Source organism: Varanus komodoensis, unplaced genomic scaffold, assembly GCF_004798865.1.
Source record: "Varanus komodoensis strain SLA01 unplaced genomic scaffold, ASM479886v1 scaffold8, whole genome shotgun sequence".
Classification (NCBI taxonomy): Eukaryota; Metazoa; Chordata; class Lepidosauria; order Squamata; family Varanidae; genus Varanus; species Varanus komodoensis.
Genome location: NW_025336481.1, coordinates 2,953,403 through 2,981,194, shown reverse-complemented (window position 1 = coordinate 2,981,194; position 27,792 = coordinate 2,953,403). Strand labels below are relative to the sequence as shown.

Sequence of the window (27,792 nt, the reverse complement as noted above, 5' to 3'; positions counted from 1 at the left end):
CCCTCCCGCTCGAGCTACGTCTGGGGCTTGGGGTTCCGCCTGCAAACAGGAGCCTTCGCCGCCGCAGCAGCAGCAGGAAGCCTTCCCCGCGCGCGCTCCCGGCAAAAAGGCGCGCGAAGCCGCCAAGGCCACGCACGCGCGGAGGGCCCGCACGCGCTGGGGAGGGGATGGTGAGGCGCGGGCCTCTGACTGCCGCGCAGGCGCGAAGGCCTCCCCGCAGGACTTATTTCACAAGGCCGCCCTGAAATTTACAACACCCTCCTCCCCAGTGCCGAGCGCGGCCTCCTCAGCTCTCCCCGCGTGAAGTAAGTCCCGCAGAGGTAGCGGCCTTGGAGCAGCGATGTGCGCCTGCGCGACAGAGAACTGAGGCGGCGCGCTCCCGCGCGCCCTGGAGCCCAAGCTTCCCTCATACCCAGCCAAGACAGGCATCCCCCCCCCCCACACCTCATCCCCAACCCCCAACCCCACAGCGGATCCCCCTGCCCCCTCTCCTCCCCTCTCCCCGTCGTCGCTGGAACCTGATCACCGGGGGTCGGACAGCAGCGGCTGAGGTAAGAGAGCCCCGGAGAAGCCGCCGCCGCCGCCGCCGCGACGGGCCTCCGCACGCACGCACGCACGCACGCACCCTCGTCCGTCCGTCCGGCCAGTCAGTCAGTCAGCGGGTCCCTGCGGAGCGTCAGGACGTTACGGCGGCGGCGGGGCGGCGGCGGCGCTGCGGCGGCGTCGCCTTTCTCCTCCCTCGCGCGCGCTGGGCGCCCGCGCCCCTCCCCCGCCCCGCTCTCCCCTCGCGGCGCCAGTGGCGCAGGCAGGCAGGGAAGCGCCGCCGGGCCGCCCGCGCGCGCCGCAGAGAGAGGGCGCGGGAGAGCGAACCCGGGCGCAATCCTAAACGGTCGTAATCGGGCGGGGGGGGGAGTCCTACAATTCCCGGCATGCCCCGCCAGCATGCCGGGAGTTGTAGGACTTTCGCCCCCCTCTAGCTACACCTAGTCTTGCGCCTTTATTGCCCTGTTCCTCGCGCCCGCCTGCGTCTGCATTGGCGCCACGAGCTGTCCTGCGGGCGTGCGGCGCTCAAGCAGAAATCCACCCGTCTTGCCCGCTGCCTCCCCGTAAAATAGGTTTTAGGGTGTGCAACAGGAAATACTTACTTCTGCACATTCCTAAGCTTGTGTCAAGTGCAAAAGCACCACTGTGTTCAATGGGGTTTACTCCTTTGACAGCACATCTCTATGCGTGTTTACTCGGAATAAGTTCTGTTCTAAGTTCTAAGTAACTCCCTGCCCAAGGGTGGTCCTTTGGATATTCTCCTGAGGCTAAAACTGCTTCCACTCAGACCACTCCTGCTATCAGTTCAAGGTATTGTACTGCTAGTTCATCTTTTCTTCCTTAGCAGAGTATCTGCAGTAAGACAAAGTGGTAGGAAGGAATTTCTGAGTTGAAGACAAAAGATTCTATACATGTGGAAAGGTGTTAGCATCAGAAAAGGCTTATCTGAAGCTACCTTAAAACCCGTTTGATTTTGTAGAACTTCCTGGTAAACACGCATAGGATGGGGCTGTAAGAAATAATATTGTGGCATAGACCTCTGTGAACCAGAGACATGATCAGATGCGTTATTTGTGTGCATCAGTTATGGTGTTACCTCTGCTTATGGGTAGTGACTATGTAATTCCCCTCTTATTTATTAATAAGATTTATATCACTTTTTTAAAAGAAGCATCCTCCATTTTAAAACAGAAGCTGAACTATTTCCTACGTTTTCCCCTTCCCTGAACCCATTTCGTATTATCATAATCTTCATTACATCTAGGGCTGGGTAAGCAACAGGTTTCCCTCCAGGTGTTTGGACTACAGATTGCTCAAACCCGGAAAGCATGGCCTATGGTCAGGAATTATAGGAACTAGTCCAGAACATCTGGATGGTGCCAAGTTGCAAAACCCTAGCTTGCTCTTACAGCCCTGTGTACAAACCATTCATTATTGGCCATGGAGGAATGGCTATAATTTATTATATTAATATCCCACCTTTTACCTATTGTGGAACTCAGGGTTCTCAGGAGGTCTCCCTTCCAAGCTCAGGTCAGCCCCAAACCTGCTTAGCTTCAACAGGATGGGTGCCTGATATGTCTTCGGATCATACATGGGGCTGCCCTTGAAGAAGGTCCGGCAATTACAGTTGGTACAGAATAGGGCTGCTTGGTTGGTGACGGGCACCCCTGGAGTGAGTCACATAATACCTATACTGAAAGATCTTCATTGATTACTAATTGTGGCGTGGCCTGGCCTGAATTCAAGGTGTTTGTGTTGACATATAAAGCCCTAAACAGCTTAGGCCCCAGTCATCTTTGGGAGTGCCTATACCTGTATGTGTCTTCCCCTGTGCAGGGGGCTCTCCTGTGTGAGCCGTCCCTTAGGGAGGTGAGCGGGATGGCTGCTAGGAGCAGGGCCTTTTCTGCAGCTGCTCCCCATATTTGGAATGCTCTCCCCAAGGAGATTTGCCTGGCGCCTTCCTTCCTTTCTTTTTGGTGCCAGGCGAAAACCTTCCTTTATTATTATTATTATTAGAACATTTCTATGCCGCCCCTTGCTGAAGCCTCGGGGCGGCTTACAAACACAATAAAATACAATAAAATACAAAAATAACAATATAAAATTAAAATTAACAATATAAAATAAATAAAAATATAAAATATAAAAGAAGAAAAAAAATTTAGTAACTAATTGCCATAGACCTTTGCTTTGTATGTTTTACTGTTTTTATAATATGTTATGGTTTTTGTTATGTTTTATTGTGTTTTTATCTTGTGTTATGAGCTGCCCAGACGTGCTGTGGCACAATTGGGCAAGATACAGATGCTATAAATAAATAATAAATAAATACTCCGGGCTCTGCATTGCTTCATGTTCTGGCCTGTTCTGCTGTGTGATGAGATGCAGCTTGCCACCCACGGCATATTGCATGTAGTAATATGGCTGTCGCAACACTGCTCTTTTCAATCCCACACATAGAAATTTGAGAATAACTTGAATTCAGTGGGACTTGCTTCCAAAGAAGGATGCTCAGCAGTTGCGACAAGGGGACCAAAATTTCGGGATTCTGGGTCCAGCCTCGGAAGCGACTACAGATTGCTCCAGTCTTCCCTGCCCTAATCTGCTGCCTCAGCAAATCGATTCTGCAACAGGCACGTCTAACTCAACTTGGGTTGCAAGTGCTGCTTGTCCGGTTGATGCCACTTCCCTCCCCCCCTTGAGTTTGAGGTGGTCTGTCTTGAGCACTTCTAGATGTTGCCTGCAATATGCCCCTCATTTAAAAGGCATCCCTTTTGGCTCACTGCTGCATGTTGCTTGTGGCATTCTATACTCTGAGCAAGTATTTTCCCCATGTTTACAAGGAACTGAAACCTCTTAGGGCTTGGGAACTGACGTAGGCAAAGTTTACAATAGAGCAGAGAACTTGTTTTTATTTTATGGTCCTTGCATATAAACATTCAGGCATGCAGAAAGTGTAGCCTACATGAATATACAACATACTTCTTGAAAATTCCTGGCTGTATAAGCTCTCAAATATTATACTTGCTGCATATGTTCTGCATGCATAAGGACATATGTCTTGCAGTTTATGGAACCTCCAGATTTCTAATTATCTGGGCCTCAGAGCCACTTCTAGGTTCTCACTGGAAGGCATGGGGCCCTTAGGAGCTGGACACAATGTTTCACTGCTTAGAAATTCTGTTTTTTGAGAGGCTTCACTTTAGTTAACTTTCTCTCTGTCTTGTATACTTAAGAACTCTCTACCAGATGCCTTACCAGCTGTGGGTGATGCGGAAGCTCTTGATGTACCGTAATTCCTAGATATTTGGAAGCAAATGGTGGAGCTTCTTTTGACTCAAAATTTACCTTCACTGACTCTGAGAATACAAAAGAGGTGAGACAATTTCACTCACCCTTTCACCACTGAACTCCACCCCCCCCACCCCAAAATCTGTTTTAATCTTTCTGCTGTCACAATCATTAGTGTGGGCCAAACTTTCAGGAAGGTTTCGTGCATGAGAAAGCCATTATTTTTTTTCCAGATTAGAGATCAAAGGATCTAAACGTCTGCCCCAGAGTATTATCCATGTATCTTCGCAACTGCATTCTGTTGTTTTGGACTCTTGTTGAAACGAAAGCAGAATGCAGCAAAGATATTACATGTAGTTTTTTTAAAAAAACATCTTAAGAGGCTGCAGCTTTTGCTAGCTGGAGAAAATGGCCTCTGCAGTTTGTATATGAGATGCTAGGGTTTGTCTCCTCTCTGGGCCAGCCTCACGCTACTCTGTATGCCTTTGCAACTCATCCATTAGGTGCAGAAGGAGTCATCTCTTTAGGATTCGGTTTACCAGCATTTAACTCCTCTATGATGTGGTTGCCCCAGAAACAAAAACTTTCCTACAGAATGCCCTCTCTAGGATGCTACCCATTTGAAATGGCGACAGAGCAGACCTGCAGCAGGGGATCTCGTGTCTGTTTCTGTTTCTTGTTCATGAGATACTTTTGCAGTTTCAGAATGGTGTGTGTTTATGGTGCTGTGGTGAGGAGATGTTAATGCATGCTCCGTTATGTAGTTTTTCTCCACTGTGACTAAATAACCCTCTAAAAACTGGTTAATCCTTTGGCATCTTGTCACAACATTTTCTTTCCTTTTGTTTTTGTTTTTACGCAAAGCAATTAAAAAAGGAAAAGTCTTTTGCAACATTGAGTGTTTTAGTCTGCCATATCATCTAAAGCCCTTAACCCTGCATTCTCTCTTCATTCTGCTGTTGGTGTGTACATTGTGGTAGCCTAGCAAAGCTAACATTGCAGTGTTTATTTTACAGAAGGGAGATAAATATTAGATGAGGTTAATGAAGGGGACCATCCAGATATTAATAACTGGAGCATGCTAAGACCGATGTAATAGCTATTCCCTGATTTGAGTTTTGCTGGTGGGCAATTGAGGTGCAGGTGGGCAATCGAACCTTTCATAGTCTGTCACTTGCCAGGTGACCCACATTCAACCCTGGCAGCAGCTGCTCCCAGTCCTTCACTGGCAAGCAGTTGGCCGTGACACTTTTGTTGGTGTTGACGTCCTGGGATGAAATTGCCTGCATCACCCAGGGTGCTAAAGTTACAGGGTTACGTAGAGCTATCTGAGGGATCTATTTAAAAATCTTTCAGTCTGCTCATGGTTCTTGTCACGCTGCGTTATGATCATTATTGCAGGCTCTTAGACAGATGGGCATTGCATCCTATTTGAAGGGTATGTTTCTTTTCCAAATTCAATTCAAACATTTCATCCAGTAAAGTAAATGTAAATCTTTTTACAACAGGAAAATAACCACACTGTATCTGACTGGCTGTTTTGACTAATGGACAGGGCAGAAATTTAATAAACGAATGAATACTCATAGTTTTCAGGGGGTATAAGACGAACTGCAAGAGGCTTAAAATTAGCAGTAGACCAAGCACAAAGCTCGGGGCACTGCACAATACCTCAAAGATAATTGTACAGTAAACAGTAAAAATAATTTTGACTTCTTGTTTTTCTGGCAGCAGCTAATGTCCCATGGTGGCGATTTGGCTTTTCATCCTGTTGGCTGCAATCTATTTTGGTGAAGCCAAATAAACCTTTTGCTAGAAAGTGTGTGATCCCAATGTTTTGCTGTTCACATAAGTAGTGTGGTAACTCCTTCCATTTATGTTTCCTCTCTAGGACAGAGGTTCCGGAAGGAGCCCTTCTCGTATTGTGGGTGCTTGCCCCATTCCTTCTTGTGAGAATGGCGACCCCAGATGTGAGCGTTCACATGGAGGAGGTGGTGGTGGTAACAACCCCAGACAATGTGGTTGACGGCAGCGGCATGGAGGAGGTGAAAACCGTCCTAGTCACCACCAATCTGTCCCAGCATGGGTAAGCCACGGGGATCACCGGCCCCTGGGGGGGGGACCCTTGACGGTTGCACGTGCTGCTGGTACACTCCCTCTGTTCGTTCCACTGCAGGTTGGATGGGGAGAACCCCGCTTAGAACCCACAAGGGCATTTTTAAAAATACCTGGAGAAACTTCCGTTAGAAAATACAGAGCTTCACTTGTGTTATTTTATTGTCAACTAAAGCTGCAGTGTTTGGTTAGAAAAAGAAAAATGACAACTCGCAGCATTCTCCAGCCTTCGTGGCACAGTTCTTCTGTCGGCATATGTAAAGGATTGCAGCATAAGTTGGCTTTAATTAGAAGATACAGTTTGAGCTGTTTTGTGTGCATCTAAAAAACAGAGGTAATTGAGTAGAAGGCCAAACTAGGCCATTTCTAGCCCTGTGCATCCATCACTGTTCCATAGGAAGGAAAGAGGTCGGAAGCCTGTGTTAGAGGCAAGCCAGGGCTGTTGACAGCCATGCAGAGAGCCAGGAGTGGGGCAGCACGCGTCCTCCAACACATCGCTTCTGGGGAGTGGAAAGCGCAGAGGCTTCGTGCTGGCAGCCAGTCATAGTGGATGAGGCTGGATTCTCTTGTCTTTCTCTCGTTTGAAGAGAGGCCTGGAGCCACAAGAGTGCACTGGGCTAAGCCCCCGATTCGGGCAAAGGATTCCCTGTTCAAAGCTCAGAGTCCAGCACAGAACTCATTGTCATTTGACTTATTTCTCACTACAGTTGCTGCCTACTCATCTTTTGATTAGGACAGAAACGGTTTCCCCTGAGATCAGTCTTAGGAACAGAAGCAAGCCAACTGCTTCATTGGAGCTTGTTTCCATCTACGCTCTGTCTGTTTGGTTAATCCTCTTGGAGAGAAACTCTGCGGAGTGACTTTCTCACAAAATCTTACCATTGCTGCCACCCACGGGTTCTGTCATGGGAACATCCTATACATGCTGCTTTTTTCCTTCTTTTTTTTTACAAAGGACTAGGTGGAGCTGCCTGAGTAATTGCTTTCTCCATCGAAGTGCCTATGGTAGGAGCAGCTGCTGTGTTGTGCTCTAGCTATCTATCTGAAACATTTTCATCCCATCTATCTCTGGGATGGGTCTCAAGATGGCTTACAAAACCCAAAGCAAATCAGCACATTAGAGACATAATTTCAATACACTAAAAGCAATTCTATTATATTATAAAAGCAATCAACCATTAAAATGCTGGGTAAATAAAAAGGTTTTGGCCTGGCGCTGAAATGAATAGTGTTGGTGCCAGGCACAGCTCTCTCACAAGCAGATTCCACATCCAGGGTCTCACCACAGAAAAGGCCCTTCTATTTTTGTTTTGTTTTGTTGTTTAGTTTTATTTCTTTTTACTAAAGGAGGAAGTGGGGCGGAGGGGGAGGGGAGCAAAACAGAATTGTGGAGAATTCCGCTTTGCAGCCTGTTAGTTAAGTCTTTGTGATATATTACAAATGTAATTCATTATATTTCTGCTCTCTATGAACAGTTTAGTACCCTCTGCAGATGCAGCTAATTAGAGGGACACGCAGAGCTACTGCTGTGTCTGTCTTCTGTCCACAGATGCGGGTGGGCTAGCGGAGCTCCCGTGCTCTGCTCTCTATGCACCTGCCCTTTCAGAGAGGCATGTCATGTTAGAAAAGGGAGCCCTGCAGTGCCAGTGTCAGGACAGCTTCAACGATGGGCAGGTCTGTGTTAAAAAAAGAAACTCAGGGAATGCTTGCAGACGAAGCTGCCTTATAAAGAGCACTGTTTAGCTACTCCCTTCAAGACTGGCAGTGTCTTCTCTAGTTCTCAGAACCTTAACCAGAGATTCTGGGACTGAGTTGGGGATCTCCTGAAAGCTGAGTGTGTGCTCTGCTCTGGAGCGCTGGCCTGGGGTTATTTGCTTGCTTGCTTGTTTGCTTCATTTCCATACCACCCAATAGCCAAATGACTTTCTGGGCGGTTTACAAAGCTAAAAGGGCAGAGAAACAAAGAAATAGGCAAAAGCTCAGTCCCAGTAAAAGTAGGCCGATACAATGACAGCAGTAACAACATACCCAAACAATTCATTGAGTTAGCACACAGGAACAGCAGCAATATCTAATAAAAACAGTGCGAAGACTAAAGGGCAGGCTAGGTGCCAGATGTGTATCTCTGCAGAGCATGTTCCAGAGATGGGCTGCTACACCTGAAAGGTTCTTTTCCTGGTCGTCACCCCCCCCTTACTCCCATGGGAGGGGGCTCCCTGAGAAGGACCCCACAGCATGATGCAAGAGCCCAAGGCCAGGCAGGCACGTAGAGGATGAGGCCTGGCCCCAAGCCATGTAGGGCCTAACATGTTAATACCAGCACTTTGGATCGGCCTCGGCTTCAAGCGGCAGCCAGCACAGCTGACAGCGGACAGGTGTAATAAGATCTTGCAGGCCAGTCCCTCTCCAGCCGCACTGCCCTATTTTGTATCAGCTGAAGTTGCCGGACCGTTTCCAAAGGCAGCCTCTTCCAGCACATTGCAGTCGCCCAAATGCGAGGCTACCAGAGCATGGATCACTGGAGCTGGCCTCTGCCTGTTCAGCTAGGACCATGGTTGGTAAATCAGCCTAAGCTGAGAAAAGGTGCCCCGTCCCCCGTGTCCGCCAGCGAGTCAAGTGACACATCGGGAGGCAGGCACACCCCCAAGCAGCAAACCTTGTCCTCCGGGGGAGTGCAACCCCGTCTCGGACAGGCTGAATATCTCCCAGCGGGACAGACAGTTTGCCTACCAACAGCACCTCTGTCTCGTCTTTCTGAATCCGTTTTCTTTCGGAACCTTTTTGGAATCTGCCTCTCCAGGAGTCCTCCAAAGCAAGCCGAGCCAAGGGGAAGTCCATGAATGCTCAGCAACCCCCAGTGGTGCCCCTGGCGGCCTTCCCAGTGGCTGCAGCACATGGAGGAGGAGCCCTGTAAGCAGGCATCGTTGCTGCCCCAGAAGGCTGGCTGTGGTTGGGACCTGCCACATTTCAGCATGCAGCTCTGGCTGAAGGACCTGCACTGGCTCCCAGTTTGCCACTGGGCCATGTGTACGGTTTGAGTGCTAGTGCGAACCACTTGGGCCAGAATACTTGAGAAAGGATCTTCTTCCACCCCAACTCGCCAATAGCTGAGGCCATCAGAGGACATTCTCCTGGTGGCTCTGCATGGACCCAGGGCCCTCCTGGAGTCTAGCAGGAGAACATCCTTCAGTGCGGTGGCCCCATTTCTGCGGGCTGTCCCATTTCTCGAGAGGTCAGGCAGGCACCAGCACCTGTGCAGTGCCTGCTAAAGTCAGTCTTATTCTGGGAAGCCTTTTCTTGCTAGCCACTCACGATCTCAGTGGTATTTTGTTATTGTTAATGCATTGCTTTTCTTCTTCTTCTTTGTGAAGCTTCATACTGTTCTCTGCTCTGGAATCTGTTTGGATGTAGGGTGGTACGGACATACTGTAAATACAGAGATGAATATTAAAGTGCTAGAGCTGGAGTATGAGTGGAACAATCCGTTTCCTGCTCCCCTCTTTGGTCTCAGGTTCAAGGCTGTTACAGTTGGCCAACCAGGAGGTTCCAGTTCACATTACAACTGCACACCACATTTGTTCAAAATCCAGGACATGGCCCTTTCCATGGAACTCATTTTCTTTCTACTCCAGCCTATTCCCACATTTTGAACATGGGGCGCCAATGAACAGTTCATAAATTCATGACATTTAATAATGGAAAATTCAGCTTGAAATCCTCTGGCCTGCTTCTCTACCAAGTCCAGGCTTTCTTTTTCCTGTCTATTTTTCCTGGGCTACAGCAGAGGCATCTTTATGACCCATGTCTCAATAGTTTTATTTTTGTTTTGCTCTGGCAGGATTAACGTGGGTATTTCTTTGCAGATTGTCATTGTGAGTGAAGACAGCTAGCAAGGAAACAGCCTGGCTTCCTACGAATGTCCTGAGAAGCTTTAATGTAAAGCCAAGGAACTGTAGAACTTGATCTTTCAAAGCATGTGCCTACATTTTCACAAATTGATGCTAATTATTTTATTCTGGTGATTTATTTTGGGTTGGTAGGGTATTGTTGCTTTTGAGATAAAGCAATTTAAGCCCCAGTGTGAATCATCTGCTCTCCCACAGGTAGGAAAAGTAGGCTGGGATTCAGCTTTGGATTGCAGATAACTAGTGATATCAAATGGAGAGACTTGCAGGTTCTGAATGAAGACACATCATTCCTGTATCGGAAACGCTGCGTTCTATCTAAATGCCTCTAGGTTCCAGAGCCTTAGGTAGGGCTGAGGATGGTCTGGGAGGCGGGACAGATGCCTGCCTCAACTTTCAAATCGCTGCATATGACCAACTGTTTAAAGAGCTTTGTACTGAGAGAGCCAGTGTGGTGTAGTGGCTAAGAGGGCGGGGCTAAGAGATCCGGGTTCGAGTCCCCGCTCAGCCATGGAGCCCACTGGGTGACTCTGGGCCAGTCACAGACTCTCAGCCCAGCCTACCTCACAGGGTTGTTTTGAGGATGAGATGGGGGAGAGAATTATGTAAATCAGCTTAAATTCCCTGGAAGGAAAAAGGTGGGATATATTATAATAAATAAATAAGTATATAATATGCATGTTATGAAGAAAGATTTGAAAAACAGCTTGTGGGCATCCTTGGGTGAATGGTCTTTCAAAGCTGCTCTGATTGGGAGCCCAAGTTGCCAAGTTCCTGCCAAATGTGCATCTATGTCTCTTTTCAGATCTTTGCACTAAAAATGCAAAGATCTTTAATGCAGCTGGGCACATGAGGATATTTGGTGGCAGGGTCTGCATATTTGAACGCACCTTTTCCCACGTGTAGCCCTACTCATGTTGCAGATGAACGCCTGCACAGGGGATAGAAATTTATCAGGAACAGACCCAATATCCCCTGCCATTTCATATCAATGAGGACTAGGAAATTGCTGCTTGTTATGCAGGGTTAGGTTCTCAGGCTTCTGGAGCTGCAGCTAATTCTGCATTGCTGACATCAGTAGCGCTCCTCCTCTTCTTTAATATAGTTTGGACCCTGTGTTAGTCAGGAGACTTCATTATTACAATTGTGTAGCATATAGTTCTTTGTGTGCTTGGATAGAAAAATAGCCTGCAATTTCCTGCACAGCCTGGCCTGCAAAGGTAGCTGAGGCGTGCTGGCAGTCGTAGGACTTTCCTTCCTAAACACATATAAGATTGTGTTCCTGACTGTATTTTGGCTTTTGCCAGTGGAGAACCTTCAGCCTTTCGAGTATTATAGTTTAAGGAACTGCAGAGTGATTTGTTCCCTAGCCAAACTGTTCCCGTCCCCTTATTTTGGTAAACGATTGATGGATTTTTCTCTTACTAGCAGTGACCTAAATGAAGACACCCTGGAGACAGAAAATGCAGCAGCTGCAGCAGCTGCTGCTTTTACAGCCTCTGCACATCTGAAAGAAGCCCTTTTAGGTAAGTGCAGGGAATGGCAGAGGCTGGCCTCTCTTTGTATCACGGACATTTGCATCCACAAGCTGCATTGCCTGCTGGGGTCAGGCAGAAAGGGCTCTGCTGAAAGGCTTACAGTGCTGTAACCTGCTCCTGGAATAAGCATTGTGCAAGGTTGGAGCTGCTGTAAAACTCATTTGCCAGTGGAACTGGAGGGGCGGATTCAGTTGTTCAAGATGTATTTATTTTATTTATACTCCACCCTTTTTCCTCTTGCAAAAAACCCAAGGCGGCTTATACATTTCTCCTCCCCCTCCTTTCCATTTTATCCTCACAGCAGCCCTGGGAGGCAGGTCAGGCTGGGAGTGACTGGCCCAGAGTCACCCAATGAACTTCATGACCAAGTGGGAATGAGAACCTAGTTCTCCAGAGTCCCACTCCAGCATTCTAACCTCTGTAGCACACTGGTTCTCAGCCATAGTATGGAAAGGGGCTTGCCAAGTAGACAGGATTGTTGTCAGTGGTGGGTGCCACTTGGATGCCCTTCCAAAAATATTATTCATTTAGATTTATTTTCATATTGCCTTCAAGGGTGGAATCCTCCTGAGGCGGTGTGCAATGTAAAAACCATACCAAACAGGTTCCAAAAAGTTCCATAAACACAATAAATCAATAAAAAAATAGGCATTGCTGTTAAAAGGAGCCGTCCAAGTAGTCTTGCGGCAGTCCAAGACACAACAAGAAGGCCAAGAAAAACAGGCAAATGTTCAGCGTTTTCCTGCAGGCCTGCAGCAAAGAGGAGGCATTACTCTGAGGCTTGCTTAGGAGAAGCTCTACGAAGTTCATGTTCATCCTTTTTACCCTGCCCCATGCAGACTATTCACGATGCAAGAGAATGGACTGTTTGCTGGCTAAATATTTGCAGCTGAAAGGCAAAGTTGGCTTCATCCTTGAATTGCTTCAAGCATCTCTGGCAGTTCTGTCCTAGTCATGCTGGTTGAGGAAGACACAGGTCCATGATTATACAAGGACTGTGTAAACTGCCTCGTGTTCCTCGTGAGATATACATGCAATGTAATGATAATAATTGGTCATCTCTCTTATGATATTAATCCCTCTGTTGTATATGTTGTTAAGGACAAAATGGTCTGTAATCCAAAATCTGGCTGCCCGCAGAACCCACGTGGGTTTTTGGGGCAAAGTGTCACAGTGGGAGCCAGGATATGCTTGGGAGAGCCACATCTCGCCTTCGCAGTTGTAGGGCTTCCCTTCTTTTGCATCATGACTGAGGCAAAACAGAATCTGAAGTGGTTCTGTTTGCACAGAGGTGCTGGGGCTGCTGCTTGGGAAATGACCTCCCAGGAATTGCAGGAAACATGCCTGCTTTGAAGGAGAGAGGCAGATTCCCTGCATCTGAGTACAGGTGTTACCTGTGGAAATTCTCTCTGTATGGAAGAAGCCAGTGCAATTTCTTTCCAATATAAAGGCAGGCAGATAATTGGAACAGATGCATTAATACAGGAGAAGAGCGTGATACAGAAAGAGAAGGAAGTGGTGATGGTAGCCAGCTAGGGCTGACAGTTTTCAGCATCATAACATTTGACTCTCATTCTGACTCCATGTAGGTAAAGCTATAAAACAGATAAGATCCATTCATAGCAGAGAACGGGGATGGCCCCTCTGAGGGGATCATATGCTGCATGTCACCTTTCCTTAAAAGAAATATTGGATTCTTTTTTATTGTTCCAATTTTCCTTATATTTATTTATTTGATTTATATCCCACTTTTTTCTTACAACAACTCAAAGTGGCCGACATCATTCTCCTCCTCCTGCTCTCAATCTTATCCCCACCACAACAACCCTGTGAGGTAGGTTGAGCTGAGAGTCTGTGACTGGCTCAAAATCACTCTGTTGGCTCCATGGCCGAACGGGGAGTAGAACCCAGATCAGCTGAGTCTCAGTCCCCTGCTCTTAACCACTACCCTATATTGTATAATTATAATATTATTATATATAATATTGTGTGTGCGTGTGTGTGTGCGTGCTTGTATACATAAATAATATTCTGTATTATAATCACTGCTTCCTTTCCTTTCTTTTGATGTCTCCCCTGCTTGGTGAAATTTAGCTTGTATGCTTCTCACTGCAGGGGCCTGTATCTTTTTCTTACATTGCTCTGTGGAGCAGCATATACACAGAACACATTATAAAAACAGTATAATGATATTATTAATGTAACTGTTTTATAGAAGCAGTGACCTGGCAGTTCCACGTTAAATAGCTTTTCAGGCTGTCTACAGGCTTTTGTTTCTGATTTAGGGCTTTTGACGTGTGTAATCCAAAATGTCTTCATTTGACATTGAGTAATCCATGGTTGTAACCTTTTTTAAAATAATAATTATCCCTTCTGATTCCTTTCCCTGAAGTGAAGATGGCTGAAGAAGATGACTGTGTGGAAGCTGAGATTGTTTATCCCATCACCTGTGGAGACAGCAAAGCCAACCTAATATGGCGGAAGTTTGTTTGCCCTGGCATCAACGTGAAATGTGTCCAGGTGAGAAGAATGACAGACAACCTGCAGCATTATAGAAAATAAAGTCTTTGTATTCAGGGCTGCACATCTGTAGCCTCCAGCATCTTCCAAGCTTCTTGGAATCTGATATTCAGTGCATCCTGAAGCTCTCATCATTCATTGTAACAAACCCCTTTATCAGCCATCATGTTTTCTTAATGGCAGGCAGGCGGTATCTGCTCCCCTAAGTCTCTTTCCCGCTTCTAGCTTTCAATTAAGATTTTCTCTTCCTATATAACTCAGAAACCACACACCTTTATCTTTCTACCTACTTGCCTTTTGCCCCCCCCCCCCAAAAAAAAAGGCATTCTGGCATAGAAACATAAAGAATACAGGTGAAGAACTGTGATTTGTGCTGGATACCCCTTTTATTTGTAAGAGCAAGCTCAGCCAGCAAGCCCGGATCAATTTCAGTAAAATTAATTGAGATAAAAGGCAAGAGAGCTTGGAAGGAGAAGGAAACATGGCAAAAGAAATATGCTCAGGATTACAGTTAAATGCCTAACAACAACAATCTAAAGAATAATTAATGTAAAATTAATGTGAAAATCAAGAGACTCACGATTAGAAAATTGTAAAGGAGACAAGAGAAAAAGATGAGTTTAATTTCCTTCTCTTTAATATTCTATTTAGTGCTGGTTTTTGATCATTTTCTAATCTTACTTGCCTGAGAGACAGATTGCTATTGTCCCCATTTTACAAATGGGCAACTAAGGCTGAGATCAGAACAACTTGAACTCACAGCTCATTGGTCCAATCCAGGGCTCTGTCTACTGGACTACTTGGGCTGTTTGTTTAAAGGGTGTTTTATTTCAGCCTTCTGTTTTGACTTATAATGTGGATAATACGACAAGTGGGGTAAGCACTAAGTCAGGTCCTTGTTGTGACCACTGCTCACCCCCAGCGAGGACCCCTTTGGGCCTCCAACCAATTTAGAAAGGGGACAGAAGGAGCAACTTCCTTCCCTTGCTTTCCACTGTTGGATCTTAGCCAGAACATGAAGCTGGGGCAGCTGGGAACAGCTCGGGCTATTCCCTCTACAGCAGCGGTCCTCAAACTTTCTCAATAGGGGGCCAGCTGAAAGGCTGCGGTGACTGTCGTGGGCTGGGGAGGTGGGGGTGCCGGGGGCGCGGGCCGGTGAGGCAGTGGCTCGCTCGCTCGGAGATCTCCCAGCGAGTCCAAAACCATCTCCGAGCGGGCAAGCCACCGTCTCCCTGCCGACGCAGCAAGTGCGCATGCGGGAGGCGAACAGCAGCATGGGCCGGATCCGTCCTGTGGGCTGTAGTTTGAGGACCCGTGCTCTACAGCCCTCTATTTTTCTTCCTGGTTGAAGCCTAGCTAAGGTCAGAGATGTGCTAGAGGAAGGAGAGGGTGGTGGGGATTGTCTCAAACCATGTCCAGCTCTATATTTACAGGTCGGGCTGGATGGAGCGCTGTGGGGCATGGGGAGGTCAGTGTGGAGGTCCTCTCCCCCCCCCCCCCCCCCGTAAGATGTCACGCAGGCCTTCCTCTGTCGTGTGAACGAGCCTCCCACCAGCACCCGTGTCACGGCGTTGGTGAAATCAAGCAGAAAACTCTTTCCCTAGCACTGCTGCATTCCAGGAGAGGCAGCAGAGCTCTCGGGGACCAAGACAGGGAAGTCGGAACCTCCCACTGTACGCCTGTCTCAGGCTGCCCTGCTGCCGGCTGATAAGGCGCCGCCCTGCCTCTTCGTTCCATATCTTGTCTCTCTTCCCTACAGTATGACAACCACTTGATAAGTCCCAAGGAATTTGTCCATCTGGCGGGCAAGTCCACCTTGAAAGACTGGAAGAGGGCCATCCGGATGAATGGGATCATGCTAAGGTCAGCCTAACATGGGGACGTTGAAGCGTTGCTATTTTTCCAGAGGTTGCATTTCTGGAATCATGATATGTGGGCATTCCGGCCCTCTCTCTGTTTCTGTGTTTTATGTATAAGACTTTCAGTACTGGAGATGGTATGGCTCTTTTATCAGCAGCTGCAGAACATGAGTTGGAAGGCACCATTACGCTTCTGTCCCGCTTCTGGACTTCCCATAGGCCTTTGGTTGACCACTCAGAGAGCAGAACATTGGTCTTGATTGGCCTTTGGCCTGATCCCTCAAGGATGCTCTTACGTCTTTATATTTTAGGAAAATCATGGATTCAGGCAAGCTGGATTTCTACGAGCACACAAAAGTTTGCTCCAACACCTGCCGGAGCACCAAAATTGACCTAACCGGAGCCAGGGTGTCTCTGACGAGCCAGTCTTCAGCGGAGTACATTCCTCTCACCCCTTCCTCCGCGGACGGTACGTGGACTGCGCAGCGCAACTCTCAGGAGCCAAGCCCAGCAGCTCCGCTCATGGTTTATTATGGCGGCAGATTCCATTGCGGTTGCTTCTTGGGGCTGGCGGGGGATAGACCTTCCTCCTCATCCTCCAATTCTCCCTCTCCATTTCTGGCTTATTCACACCAGGGGTGCCCATTCTTCCTGGAAAGAAACCATTGAAGTAAGCCATCCTTCCCCAACCCGGCTCACTTCAGACGCGTTGAATTGCAATATTCTGGGTTGGGGATGATGGGAGATGGAGTCCAACACATCTGAAGGGAGTCAGATTGGGGAAGGCTGAAGTCATTAGGATGAACCTCCTGCTCCCCATGAGTAATCCGTCCTTACGGAAGACCAGAGGAATAAAGCCTAAGACTGGAGAAAAATCCCTTTCTGATCTCACTGGCCTTTGGAATGGAAACTGCAGAGTATTCTTTGGTTTTCTTTTGAAGCTTCTGAGATATTTTGCACCCTTAACTGTTTGATTTCTGCAACTGCAGGTTATCCCTTTAAATAGAAAGCTTTTTGTATTCCTTGTTGTAAATGCCTGCACTTTTGCAGTGCTCTGACAGAGACAACTCCTTTTAACCTGTCTCTACCATTTTAACCAGGGACTGTGGGTGGCGCAGTGGTTTAAATCGCTGTGCTGTTGGGCTGGTTGATCGAAAGGTCGCCGGTTCGAATTTGCACAATGGGGTGAGTTCCCGCTGCTCCATCCCAGCTCCTGCCAAACTTGCAGTTTGAAAGCATGCAAATGCAAGTAATAAAAAGGTGCACTTTGGTGTTTAGCCATGCTGGCCACATGACCACAGAGACTGTCTGTGGACAAGCGCTGGCTCCCTCGGCCAGGAAACGGAGATGAGCACCGCCCCCTAGAGTCAGGCATGACTGGATGTAACGTCAAGGGGAAACCTTTACCTTTACCATAGAAGTGCCCCCACAAACACGACTGGATCCCTGCTCTGGAAAACTCCTCAATGCACTTGGCAAGGAGATCTCTTGCTCAAAAGAGGAATGCTCCCTGAACCTTCGTTTCAGAAATACTCTCGCTTGGCTCATATTTTCCTAAGTTCAGACAGCACGAGCGTGCTGACTCCTCTAGAAACAGCTTACAAGGTGTTCCATGGAGCCTGTTACTGCCGTCCCACTCACAGTGTGTGTAAAAGATTAACATAATGGATTTGTGCTCTCCTTGAGCTTTGATTATTGCTGAGGTTTTCTCTCCTGTCAGCTTTTCATCCCAATGGGTTGTTGGCTGGGCTCTCTGGGCTCTGTAGACTCCCCTTCATGTGGGTCCTCTTTCAAAACCAGCAGCTTGCCACTAGCTAAATAACTGAGATAGTTTCATTTAAGGCTTCCCCTTTGAAATATCGATCATGTTTGACAGATGAGAAATTAAATGCAGTCAGGACAACTTCAGCTCCTCCTGGCTTTGGGTCGCACAGAGAGTTAGCCAAATAATAGATTTTGAAAAGACATAATTGCTTTTAGAGTTACAATGAGGCCAGCATCCAAATCTAAGAAAAATGTCTCTGCTCCAGTTCTCACTTGGTCATGAAACTCACTAGGGGATCCAGTGCCAGTGAAGCGGTTTCAGCTTGGCATGCCTTGTTATGAGGGCAAAATGGAGTCCTGCCCCAGTGCATCATGGTTTCTTATTTTGAGACCCTCCATAGCTACAGACAGAATGCGAAGATACTGAACCTCTTTACTGAAATCAGCTTTTGTTTGAGCAATGCTGGGAGAAGTGAGGAAAAGCTGGATTTCATTCTGTGGTGACAACAGATTTATAGAACAAGAACAACTATGGAGGAAGAGCAAGCTGAAAAAGTGTTGGTGTAGCTTGCTCTGCTGGCATAAACTGGGATTTGTGTTTGCCTTTAATTGCAGTGAATGGATCTCCTGCCACCGTCACCATAGAAACATGTGAGGACTCCGCCGATTGGACTACTGCCATTGGAGGTGATATTCAGAGAGCACACCTGTGGTCCTGACCGCCTGCCTCATTGCTCATGCCTCCAGCTCTATTCCACATTGGCTGCCTAGACCTGGAAAAAAGAGGCGGGGGGAAGAGACATAGACGTTGTGGGCTGCTTGGTCATTGTGCTCTTTGCATGCTTGGCCCTCGCACAGTGGTAAAGCACATGTCTGAAAACCTGGTGCACTGCTGCAGGTCAATTTAGAGCAGAGGTGAGGGATCTCGGGCCAAAGTTATCCCCTGGGATCCCAATCCCAGCCCCTCTGGGGTTCCCCACATAGCCACACGCCCTTTCTTGTGCTCCACCCCTTGCTCCTCACGCCACTCATTTCCTGATTTTGTGCAGCTCCCCATTCCAGTTTTAAGAGCTGAAGTTCCTCTCTTAAGGTGTAATGAGATTCGCTGGCATTTTTCCTTTTGGGCCCCACCCTTATTGCCCTTGGCTTCGGCTGCTTTGCTTCAGCCCCGCCAACCCCTGGATACAGCCCCCAGAATTGAAAGCAGCCCTCCAGCTAAAAGAGGTTCAACACCCCAGGTTTGGGCAACACTGAGCTGGAAGCAAAAATGCTGTGACTCAGTCCTGGCAGCCACTTCTCGCCATTTGGTATGTGGCCTGTAAATACCCCTCAGGACTGACGAGCATCAGCGGTCCTGTGCAGGAGGAAGGCTGTGCCCCTTCCAAGCCTGCATCCTGTTACACTAACAGAGCTTGGCATTCATGTGGTGCTGTTTGATGAGTAAATATTTTAGCTGCTTTAAATGGTTTGAAGTTGCGTGTGTTTTAAGTTCATGCCAAATGACACTGGCTCTTTTTTGTTTATCCTTGGAGGGGGGAGTCTTTCAGAACAACCGAGGCTGCGAGATAGCCTTGAGATGGCCACAGGATTGCTTGGACCCCCCGCTTACGTGGCCAGAGGATCGGCCTGACCCCACTGCTGGGCATCTGCACTAGGGTCCCCTTCCTCCCCACGCTTGCGGCCTGTGCAGAAACAGCTGTTGGCTACCGTGTCCTGCAGCAATCTTAGAGACAGAATGGAGATTTGGGGGATGCTCCGTGGGGGAGGGGGGGAAGGAGACCAATGCCGCTGAGATAGCTGGATCTGGGTAGCACCTCCGCCTCCCTCCCACCGCCACGGAATTGGCCTACATGCTTTGCAAGCTTCATTTCTGTGTTCCTCCTGCCCTGCATTTGATGCCTGTGATCCTCTTAATTCAAAAGATTCCAGGTATCCCAAATGCATTGTGCCCTAAGACATTTAATAACAGTCATTAATAAAAATATACCTGTCCTGCACCTTTGAGAGTGCATCTTCATGGCAGATGTTTTTGAAGTGGGTCATGTGACAGACATTGGCTGGAGTCCCTCTTTTAGCCCACAGCATCTGCATGACTGAGATTTTAGAAAACACGCACTGCTTACATATAGAAGTCAGGGAAGAGGTTCCAGTTTAGCCTGCTCCTTGGCATTCTAGTTTTCCATCCAAGGATTTCAGGTGCCATTCAGACATGCCTGCCCCTGCATTGCTCGCAGCACCGCTCCTTGGAAGGCAGCTAATCTATCTTTAATTTCCGGATGGGTTTTCTGCCATAAGAAAAAAGCTGGACGAAGCGGTGAAAAAACACAGAAGGGTTATGAGCAGAAGAAGTCTTCTAGATTTCCTGTATAATTCCATAAACACAGCAGGGCAGCGGGAGCATAACGCCCTCACCTAAAAGCACCCAATTTAAGTCTGAAGTGGCTGAAATACGAGGGTTGGGGTTAAGGGCTGTGGCTGGAGTGGGAAAATGGGTTATATTGATTCATGCAGTCTCCTTGCAGATTTTTGTAGGTTTCTCTGACTTTTCTTCAGATGACACCTTTACATTCTGGCGAGGTCTGAAGGAAGCGGGCTTGTTGGAAGAAGTGATTCAGGAGTTCCATGTGGCATTTCTGGAGACCATGAAGGGCCTGCAGCAAAGAAGCCAGGATTCCCCATTGCAGCTCACTGGTAAGAAAGGGGTGGCACATGGACCCTCTTTGCTATCAAGCGTGTCATTTGATACATGATCAAATGATCATGTATCCTCTGCAAATAGCAGGAAATCCAGGTATTGCCTGCCGGTTTGCCTCAAAAGGTTTGGAGTCTTTTGCGGGGTTTAATGCATGCTTCTGGGAAGGGGAATTTATTCAGTAGAAAATACAGAGCCTTATTGGTCTAGACAGCAAATACTCCCATTGCACCCCAATCTTACTCTATATATATTAAAAAGGGAAAGAGCTTCCTGCTAAGCAGGAGTGAAGCTAACCAACAGGGAGAAGGGAAGTCCGTTACCCACCCCACAGGGTAGACACTCAACAGCAGTCCTTTGTGTGGGCAGGAAGGGTGCAAGGTGCCCACAGACGGGGGTGCCAGGCCTGTGTTCAGCATTTGCCCCCACTTCCATGTTCTAAGTCCCTGATCTTTATACTATTTCTCTCTGAACCTGCCACTGTGGGACGGAGGAGTTTCCCAGACTAAACTTGTGCTAATTTTGCTAATGGTTGGATGGATGCTGGATTACTTTTTGATGGCCTTAACTGTTGTTTCTATGGGTAAAAGGGTGAGTTCTTTGTCTGTGTTTGCTAGCTGCTATTGATGGGGTAATTTCCAGGCACTCTGGACAATGGGCCATCCTCCCCTGCAGGGCTGTTTTGCCTAATCTCTTTAAGGGCACAGCCCAGCCTTTGCTCAGTGAGAATTCCAGCACTCATTATCTTATCTTAAGATTCATTCTGACCTTCTTATCCTAAGATTCATTCTGACCTTACTGGCTGGCTAGCCCAGGATCCTCAGTCCTTCCACCTTGCCCAACCTGGCCCAGGGCCTGAAGGCCTGGCCTGGGAGCTTATTGCCATGGAGCTAATATTGATATATTCATGTGCTACTCTAGTGCTGGCAATGTTGGGAAGCCAGGAAGTGGTAGTCTGTTTTTTGCCCTTTCTGATTCCTACCACTCTAATAATGTCAGGTAGCTGATGAATGAGGACTCTTCACAGTGATTGTGATTATGGCTTTGTGTTTTCTTTGCACCTGTGACTGGTGGGTTGTACAAGATTTGCCATCCTGATATTCTCAGCCTTCACGTAAAAATAAAGTTCTAGTCCTCATGGTTCCAAAGCACTGCGTCATCGCTGTACTTTGCTCATCTGTCCATGTCCTCTCCTCTACTTTTCCTTCTTCCTTATCATCCAGTCATTTGCCAACATTCTAAAACCTTTGATAATATAATTATAGGATGCAACATTTATTGACAGTGTTACAGATTTATTTAATTAGCCTGGGTATTGTGAGCTCAGAATTCAGAAGTTGAATGATTTGGGGCATTTTGTATTGGAGATATATCACAAAACTGGACCTGATTGTGTGATACAGAAATCATGGACAAATCCACTTCTTTTTGCTCCTTGCTGACTATGGGAAAATAGCTTAATGTGACAAATTCAGGAACTGAAATTATATCAGTGCACAGAGCACTTCACACAGTATCAAAACTAAATCAGCTCTCTGCTCCCAAAGAACTTACAGTCTAAGAAGAAAGGCAGTTGCACTTATCTAGGCTGCAATGCTATACCTATAGAATAATAAACAACCAGTAAACACCCCCCCCCCCCGTGAGGAGCAGCTGCAGCAACTGGAATTGCTCAGCTCAGACAGGGAAGACATGATAGAGGCATTTGACATAATGCATGGTATGATGAAAGAGAGGGAGACATTTTTCTGCCTCTCCGTAACACTCGAGCCCGGGCTCATCCCACGAAGCTGATGAGTGGGAGGTTTAGGACAGATCAAAGGAGGGACTTCTTCGCATAGCTGATTGTTAAACTATGGAACTCATTGCCACATGAAGTGGGGATGGCTGCCAATCTGGATGGCTTCAAGAGGGACTGGACTTACTCATGGAGGAGGAGGCTATCGGTGGCTACCAGCCTTGCTGGCCACGTGCTCCCTCCTTCACCAGAGGCGGCCTGCCTGCACGTGCCTGTTGCTGAGGGGCTTGGGCAGGAGGGGGTCTTGCCCCCATCCTGCTGCAGGGATCCTGCGGGCAGCTGCTTTGCCACTGTGTGCACAGAGCCCCGGGCCAGATGGAGCTGGGGTATGATCCAGCAGGGCTTTTCTTATGTTTTTAAACAAACCTCCTTGGGCAGGAGCAAGCCCCACTGAATGAAGTCACACGTCATATGTATGGGTCTGCCACCTCAGGCGTCATGGGAGCCAGAGATGAGGCATCGCAATCGCTTCCCCTTCCTTCCTCCCATTATCAGTAAGGAGGAGAGAACTGATTTAAAGCAAGACACAGTTGTAATTTCTCCAGCGATAGCAATTAAGATTGTAGTTGTTCGCCTTCTCATTTTTCTTTTGCTTAGATGCTATCCTGCTCAACAACACCATTCAGAACTTTGGCATGCTGGACCTGGTGAAGAAGGTTTTGGCCAGCCACAAGTGCCAAATGGACCGGTCCAGAGAGCAGTACACACGGGACTTAGCAGGTACCGCTCACCAGTTAATGCCCCGGTTACATTGTCCCAGGGGCGTCGGACCTCTTGCAGCCCAAGGGCCAAATTCCGTTTCAGGGATGCTTCTGGGGGCTGCCTTCCAAAAATGGTGGAGACCAAAAATGCTTAAGCTTACAGATCTTCCTGCCAGTAGCCAAGCCATAAGGGAGCCATCTCAGCGTTTTGGGTGAAGGAAAAGCCTTGCAAACGCTGGGAAATAATTGTGGGGAAGGGGTGCTTGACCTCCTGGGGAATCTCAGAGGGTCAGGTACCTCCCATCAGCTGGCAGTACGACGAACGTGCTCTCCTTGCTCGCTTGTGGCCCTCACTCTGTGTTCCCTCAAGGGCCGCCTGGAATGCACCTGCACAAATACACCTGAGCACCTCCGATAGTGCTGATGAGGAGGGACATCTTTTCCTCTCCATTCCTGCATCGTGTTGTAATGCTCAGCTGACGAGGGCGGCAGTAGCGGTGCGCTTGTCCCACCCCACAGCGAGGCCCCTTCTCTTCGCTTCCGGCTGCCCTGCAAGGGTCCTGCACACTGCAGCATCGCCTTTGGCCTGTGGCTTCACCACGGTCTCCTAAAGGCTAAAATGAGCTCAGAGAACCGTGGGAGCCAGTGCGATGCAGTGATTAGGGCCAAGGAGGCGTTTATTTATTTATTAGATTTATATCCCACTTTCTTCTTACAATGAGCTCAAAGCAGCTCACATGATTTTCTTCCTCCTGCTCCCCGTCTTTTCCCCACAACAACAACCTGTGAGGTAGGCTGGGCTGAGAGTCTGCAACTGGCCCAGGGTCAGCCAGCCAGCTCCGTGGCCGAGTGGGGACGAGGACCTGGATCAGCTCAGGCCCAGCCCTGCTCTCAGCTCCTGCACCCCACTGGCTTCCATGAATTAGCGTCACGGCTGTGAGAGCCTCTCACGCTCTCCCAGCCTAACCACTGCACCGTTGCGAGCGCGTCCCTGCCTCCCCCTCTTCTGCTCCTGCAGACTTAGACAAGACTTGAGAAGCACAGTTCTTTTATTTGAATTTTAACAGGTTACAGGACAGCATCAATCAAGGCAGTGCTCTCTCTGAGATGTGGGAAGAGCATCTGCCTGTGGGAAGAGCCGAATCCAAAAGGAAACATTCCCTCCCTCCCTTTCAGAAGGGATTCTACCCTAGGGGAGACCCCTGCTGTGGGTGGGTGAGATGGCCTGCTGTTGAACTCCCCCTCCGTCTCCTTCCCCATTCCAAAATGTCTCCCTTCTTTTCCAAGGCACACGAGTTCCCACACTCTGAGTATCTTCACTTTGTAGCCTTGAAGCTGCCAAGACCTCTGCTCTGCCTTCCCCTCTGAATTGGAGCAATATATCGGAGTAGACAGTAATGTGCAAGAGGGATGGCTCTTCCCTTCTCTACAGTCACAGAGTTTTGGGGGGGGGGTTTGGAGGATAAAAAGGGAGGAAACCCCTGGAAGAACTGTGGGAAGCCCATGTAATTAATCCATGCATTATAGAAATTGCTCGCTAAATCAATAGAAACCCCCAAACTTTGAGGCAGGGATGGTTTAAGTTATCCACGGTTTAGGTTATCCATCCAGTGTAAACTTCTGTTCCAAGCGAGGGGGCAAACCCTCCCGCTTCCTGGTTCTAGAAAGGGCAGCCCCAGGAAGAGGGACCGTTCTCTGTGGCAAGCGCTGTAGCAGCGCATCCGGCCGAACGCATTTTTCCCGCCAGAGCCCCCTTGCACGCTGCATCCCGGAACGGCTTCTAGCGTCAAGCCGAGCGGTTGCTCAGCAGCCAAGGCAAAGCCTGCCGGCTGATCGAGCTCAGCGGTGGCCCTGCCTCTCCACTGTCCTCCTCTCCCCTCTTTCTCCCAGCCCTGGAGCAGCAGTTGGACGAGCACCGAAAGAGAGCGAAGGAGCTCAAGCACAAGTCCCAGCACCTCAACAACGTGCTGATGACCCTCACGCCCGTCTCGGTCCCGTCTCCCCTGAAGCGGCCCCGGCTGACCCGTGCGACTTCGGGACCACCCGCCATCACCTCCCAGCTCCTGTCTCAGTCGGCGCAGTTCGCCCTGGCTCCAGGGATGCCAGTCACGCAGCTGGCCAACCTGCCCATCGCCAAGGTGGTCCCTGCTCTCCCTGCATCCACTCTCGGGAAGGCCACGACGCAGGTCGCCGCCGCCGGCTCCCCAGCCTCCCCACTGCTGGGCGGGTACACCGTCCTGGCCTCGACCGGCTCCACCTTTCCCAGTGCGGTGGAGATACACCCGGAGGCCTCCAACCTCACCGTGCTGAGCACAGCGGCCATACAGGATGGAGGCACGGTGGTGAAGGTGATGAGCCCCTTCCAGCTGCTCACTCTCCCGGGACTGGGCACCGCCATCCAGAACATGACGCAGGTGTCCCCCGGGGGCAGCACCATCATGACGGTGCCGTCCAGCATGGTGGAGGGCGCCGCAGCAACCGAAGAACACGCTGCGCTCGAGGTGACCACGGTGGCGGACGAGCCGGAGCAGAAGTGAAGCACGGACTGCGGCCCGCCGTCTCGGGTGCGCTCGGAGCATACGCAGCCATCCCTCTGATGACAGGAAGAGGGCACTGGGAAAAGAGGAAGGGAGACAGGCTGGCTGATGGGAGAATAGTGAGGCTGGAACAACAGAGGCAGAGAGAGAGCACAGGGAGAATCCCCTTGGCAAGGCAGGGGTGGGAGCACTATTCTGCAGGAACCATTAAAAGCTATAATCTTTCCATCCTTGGCTTGTAACCCACCTGTGGCCACCTCAGAGGGAGCAAGCAACTTGTCGGGAGATGGAGGTAGGCAAAGAGGTTTCCAAGAACCAAATGATAAAAAGAAGACAGAGGAGCAAAAGATGAGCGAACCAGCCAGCGTAGTTCTAGAAATGACCGAGCAGGCAGCCTGGGCTCAGTTGGGCTCAGGCACGGCTGAGCCTGCTGGGTCACACGGCTAGCTGGCTAGCTGCTTCCCTGCCACGCAGGAGCGCAGGCGAGAAGGGCAGCCCCACTCTGGCCGCCGGGAGTCGGAAGGGGACTGACGTGAGTCGCCAACCCCCCGGCAGGCAAAGAGCCTGGAAGCCAAGCCAGGTCCGCTGAAGGCGGTGGGGTGCTTGGGAGAGGGCCTGGCGGCACTCGGTTTCAAGGGCAGGGCGAGGGCGTCCGCCATCTGCTGACATGGCGAACGGTGGCATTGGCTCATTGGGGTGACGGGAGAACCCGGGCCTCAGGAGGGTAGCTGACGAGGAGGCAGGCTGGCAGACCCGTCCACAAAGAGCCTGTGACCCGACGAGGAGGAGGCGGCGCCTCCTACCTCGCGCAAGCACACACGCCCACAGCAGCCCTTCCCGAGGTGAGGACGGTGCACGGGGGCCGCTGCCTGCACACGTCTTCCATGCTTCTGTCTGCCCACGCTGCCTTGCGCTGCAGCCCACAGGCCTCGTCCGCCATGCACCAGCGCCCCAGGCCGCCGTGTGATGCCTGCGAAGGATGACGTGGCTGTGGAAGCGTCGCAGCAGGAGAGCGAGCACGCAGCCCCTGAGCTTGCTTTGGATTGTTCCAACAGGCTTGCAGGACGATAACCAATGATTAAAGAAACAGACGCAACGGGAGAGGTGCTTGTGAACGGAAACAACCACCGCTGTCAGAAGCTGCAAAACTTTGCATTCTTGCAGTGCAGGCTTGTCTCAAAGCAGCGAAAGCAGGTCTCTTGAATCGCTTATTAAATACTTTTGAAAGCATGCCTTGTGGCTCCGCAGCTCTCATTTTCTTGTATTTGCAGCTGGGATGCTTCTAGACTGGAGGTCCTTTTGCTACCAGTCACAGGGCAGTATGCAGGTATCCTGTTTTTTATTTCTTAACATGTTTTTTTCTGACTTAGGAAAATGGCAAAAGAAGCAGTGGGGAAAACATGGGAGGGGTGTGCATTGAATGTCATCTGGACCCCATGGGAAATTCTGTGAATGAGACTCTGAGATCGCACAATAAAAGGCTTGTCTGGAAGTAAGTACCTCGTTGGTTTCATTGCAGCACGAGAAAGGGAGCTTGAAATCAAGCTTTCGGGGTTTTGCAAGCCATGGCAAAGATTTATAGTGCAACAGGCATGCACATGTATGCGTGTGTTTTGGAGAAGTGTGATACAGAAGGCCCCAGGTTCACTTCCTGGAGTTTCCAAGTAGGGCTGGGAAAATTCCACGGTCCGTCAAGGTAGGCAGTATTGGGCCGAGGTGGATTTGGTCGAAGGCCGCGCCCAGTGTTCCCACGCTCTTCATGAGTGTTCGGCATGGAAGCCCTCTACTCCTTTCACAAGGGTTAGTTCCAGTGGCCCAGTTCACACGTTCCAGTTTGTACTTCCTTACCATGGCGGAAGAGCATTCTTCCCCTTAAAAGCAAACACACTGCAGGAAAATCTTGAAAATCAACCCAATGCACGATCCGGCTTCCACAAAGGAAAGTTCTTGCATGGGCTCCTTGTCTGCTCAGGAGGAAGGGGTTCCGCAGTGGTCCTCAGCCCACCATTTCTAGCCATCGCTGGCTGTAGTGCACGCACCGTCTCTGGCATTACACAGTTAAGGCAGATCCTGCGGCTGGGAAGCCCCAGTGAACCACAGGTTGCTCCCAGCTCTATCAGTACAAGGCTGACCCTCACGCCCTGCCTGCTCATTGTCTGAGGGCAGGCAAAATTCTGAGGTTGCCTGGAGAAGAAGCCCCGACCGCATCCCATGGAACGGCTGTGGGCCTGTTTCTGTTGCCGTGTAGTCGTTTTTAACACGATAGGCATGTGCTCAGGAGAACCAGGCCTAGCAAAACATGCAGTCGACCCTCCGGCACATACACCTGCTTGCAAGGTAGGGTGAGCCGTCAAGGTTAAATGGGACTGAAATGCAAATCGTAACAGCTGCCATTCACAAATGGGATAGACATCATTGTGAGACATCAGCTGCCCAGAGAACCTAAGCGACGGGGTGGAATAGAAATAAATTGCAAGCCATCAACGCTCGCAGTACCTTAAAACAGTCCTTGCCCCAATTTAAGCC

At 49.2% G+C, this 27,792-nt stretch overlaps 1 protein-coding gene across 4 annotated transcripts; it reads left to right on the top strand.

Annotated features, from left to right (window-relative positions):
* The first annotated feature begins 323 nt into the window (after positions 1-323).
* GMEB2 (glucocorticoid modulatory element binding protein 2) lies at positions 324-26,762 on the top strand. Of its 4 annotated transcripts, none has more exons than XM_044454848.1 (11): positions 324-551; positions 3,783-3,922; positions 5,729-5,923; positions 11,286-11,383; positions 13,788-13,915; positions 15,675-15,778; positions 16,086-16,243; positions 18,154-18,225; positions 20,092-20,229; positions 22,626-22,748; positions 24,620-26,762. In XM_044454848.1, exons 2-11 carry the CDS (start codon positions 3,864-3,866, stop codon positions 25,264-25,266), a joined length of 1,722 nt encoding a protein of 573 aa, XP_044310783.1. In that variant the 5' UTR covers positions 324-551; positions 3,783-3,863; the 3' UTR covers positions 25,267-26,762. The 4 variants fall into 4 exon arrangements, with proteins under 4 accessions (XP_044310783.1, XP_044310784.1, XP_044310786.1 ...); XM_044454849.1 differs by having other exon boundaries at positions 11,289-11,383; positions 24,620-26,758; XM_044454851.1 differs by lacking the exon at positions 3,783-3,922 and having other exon boundaries at positions 24,620-26,758.
* Positions 26,763-27,792: the final 1,030 nt, after the last annotated feature.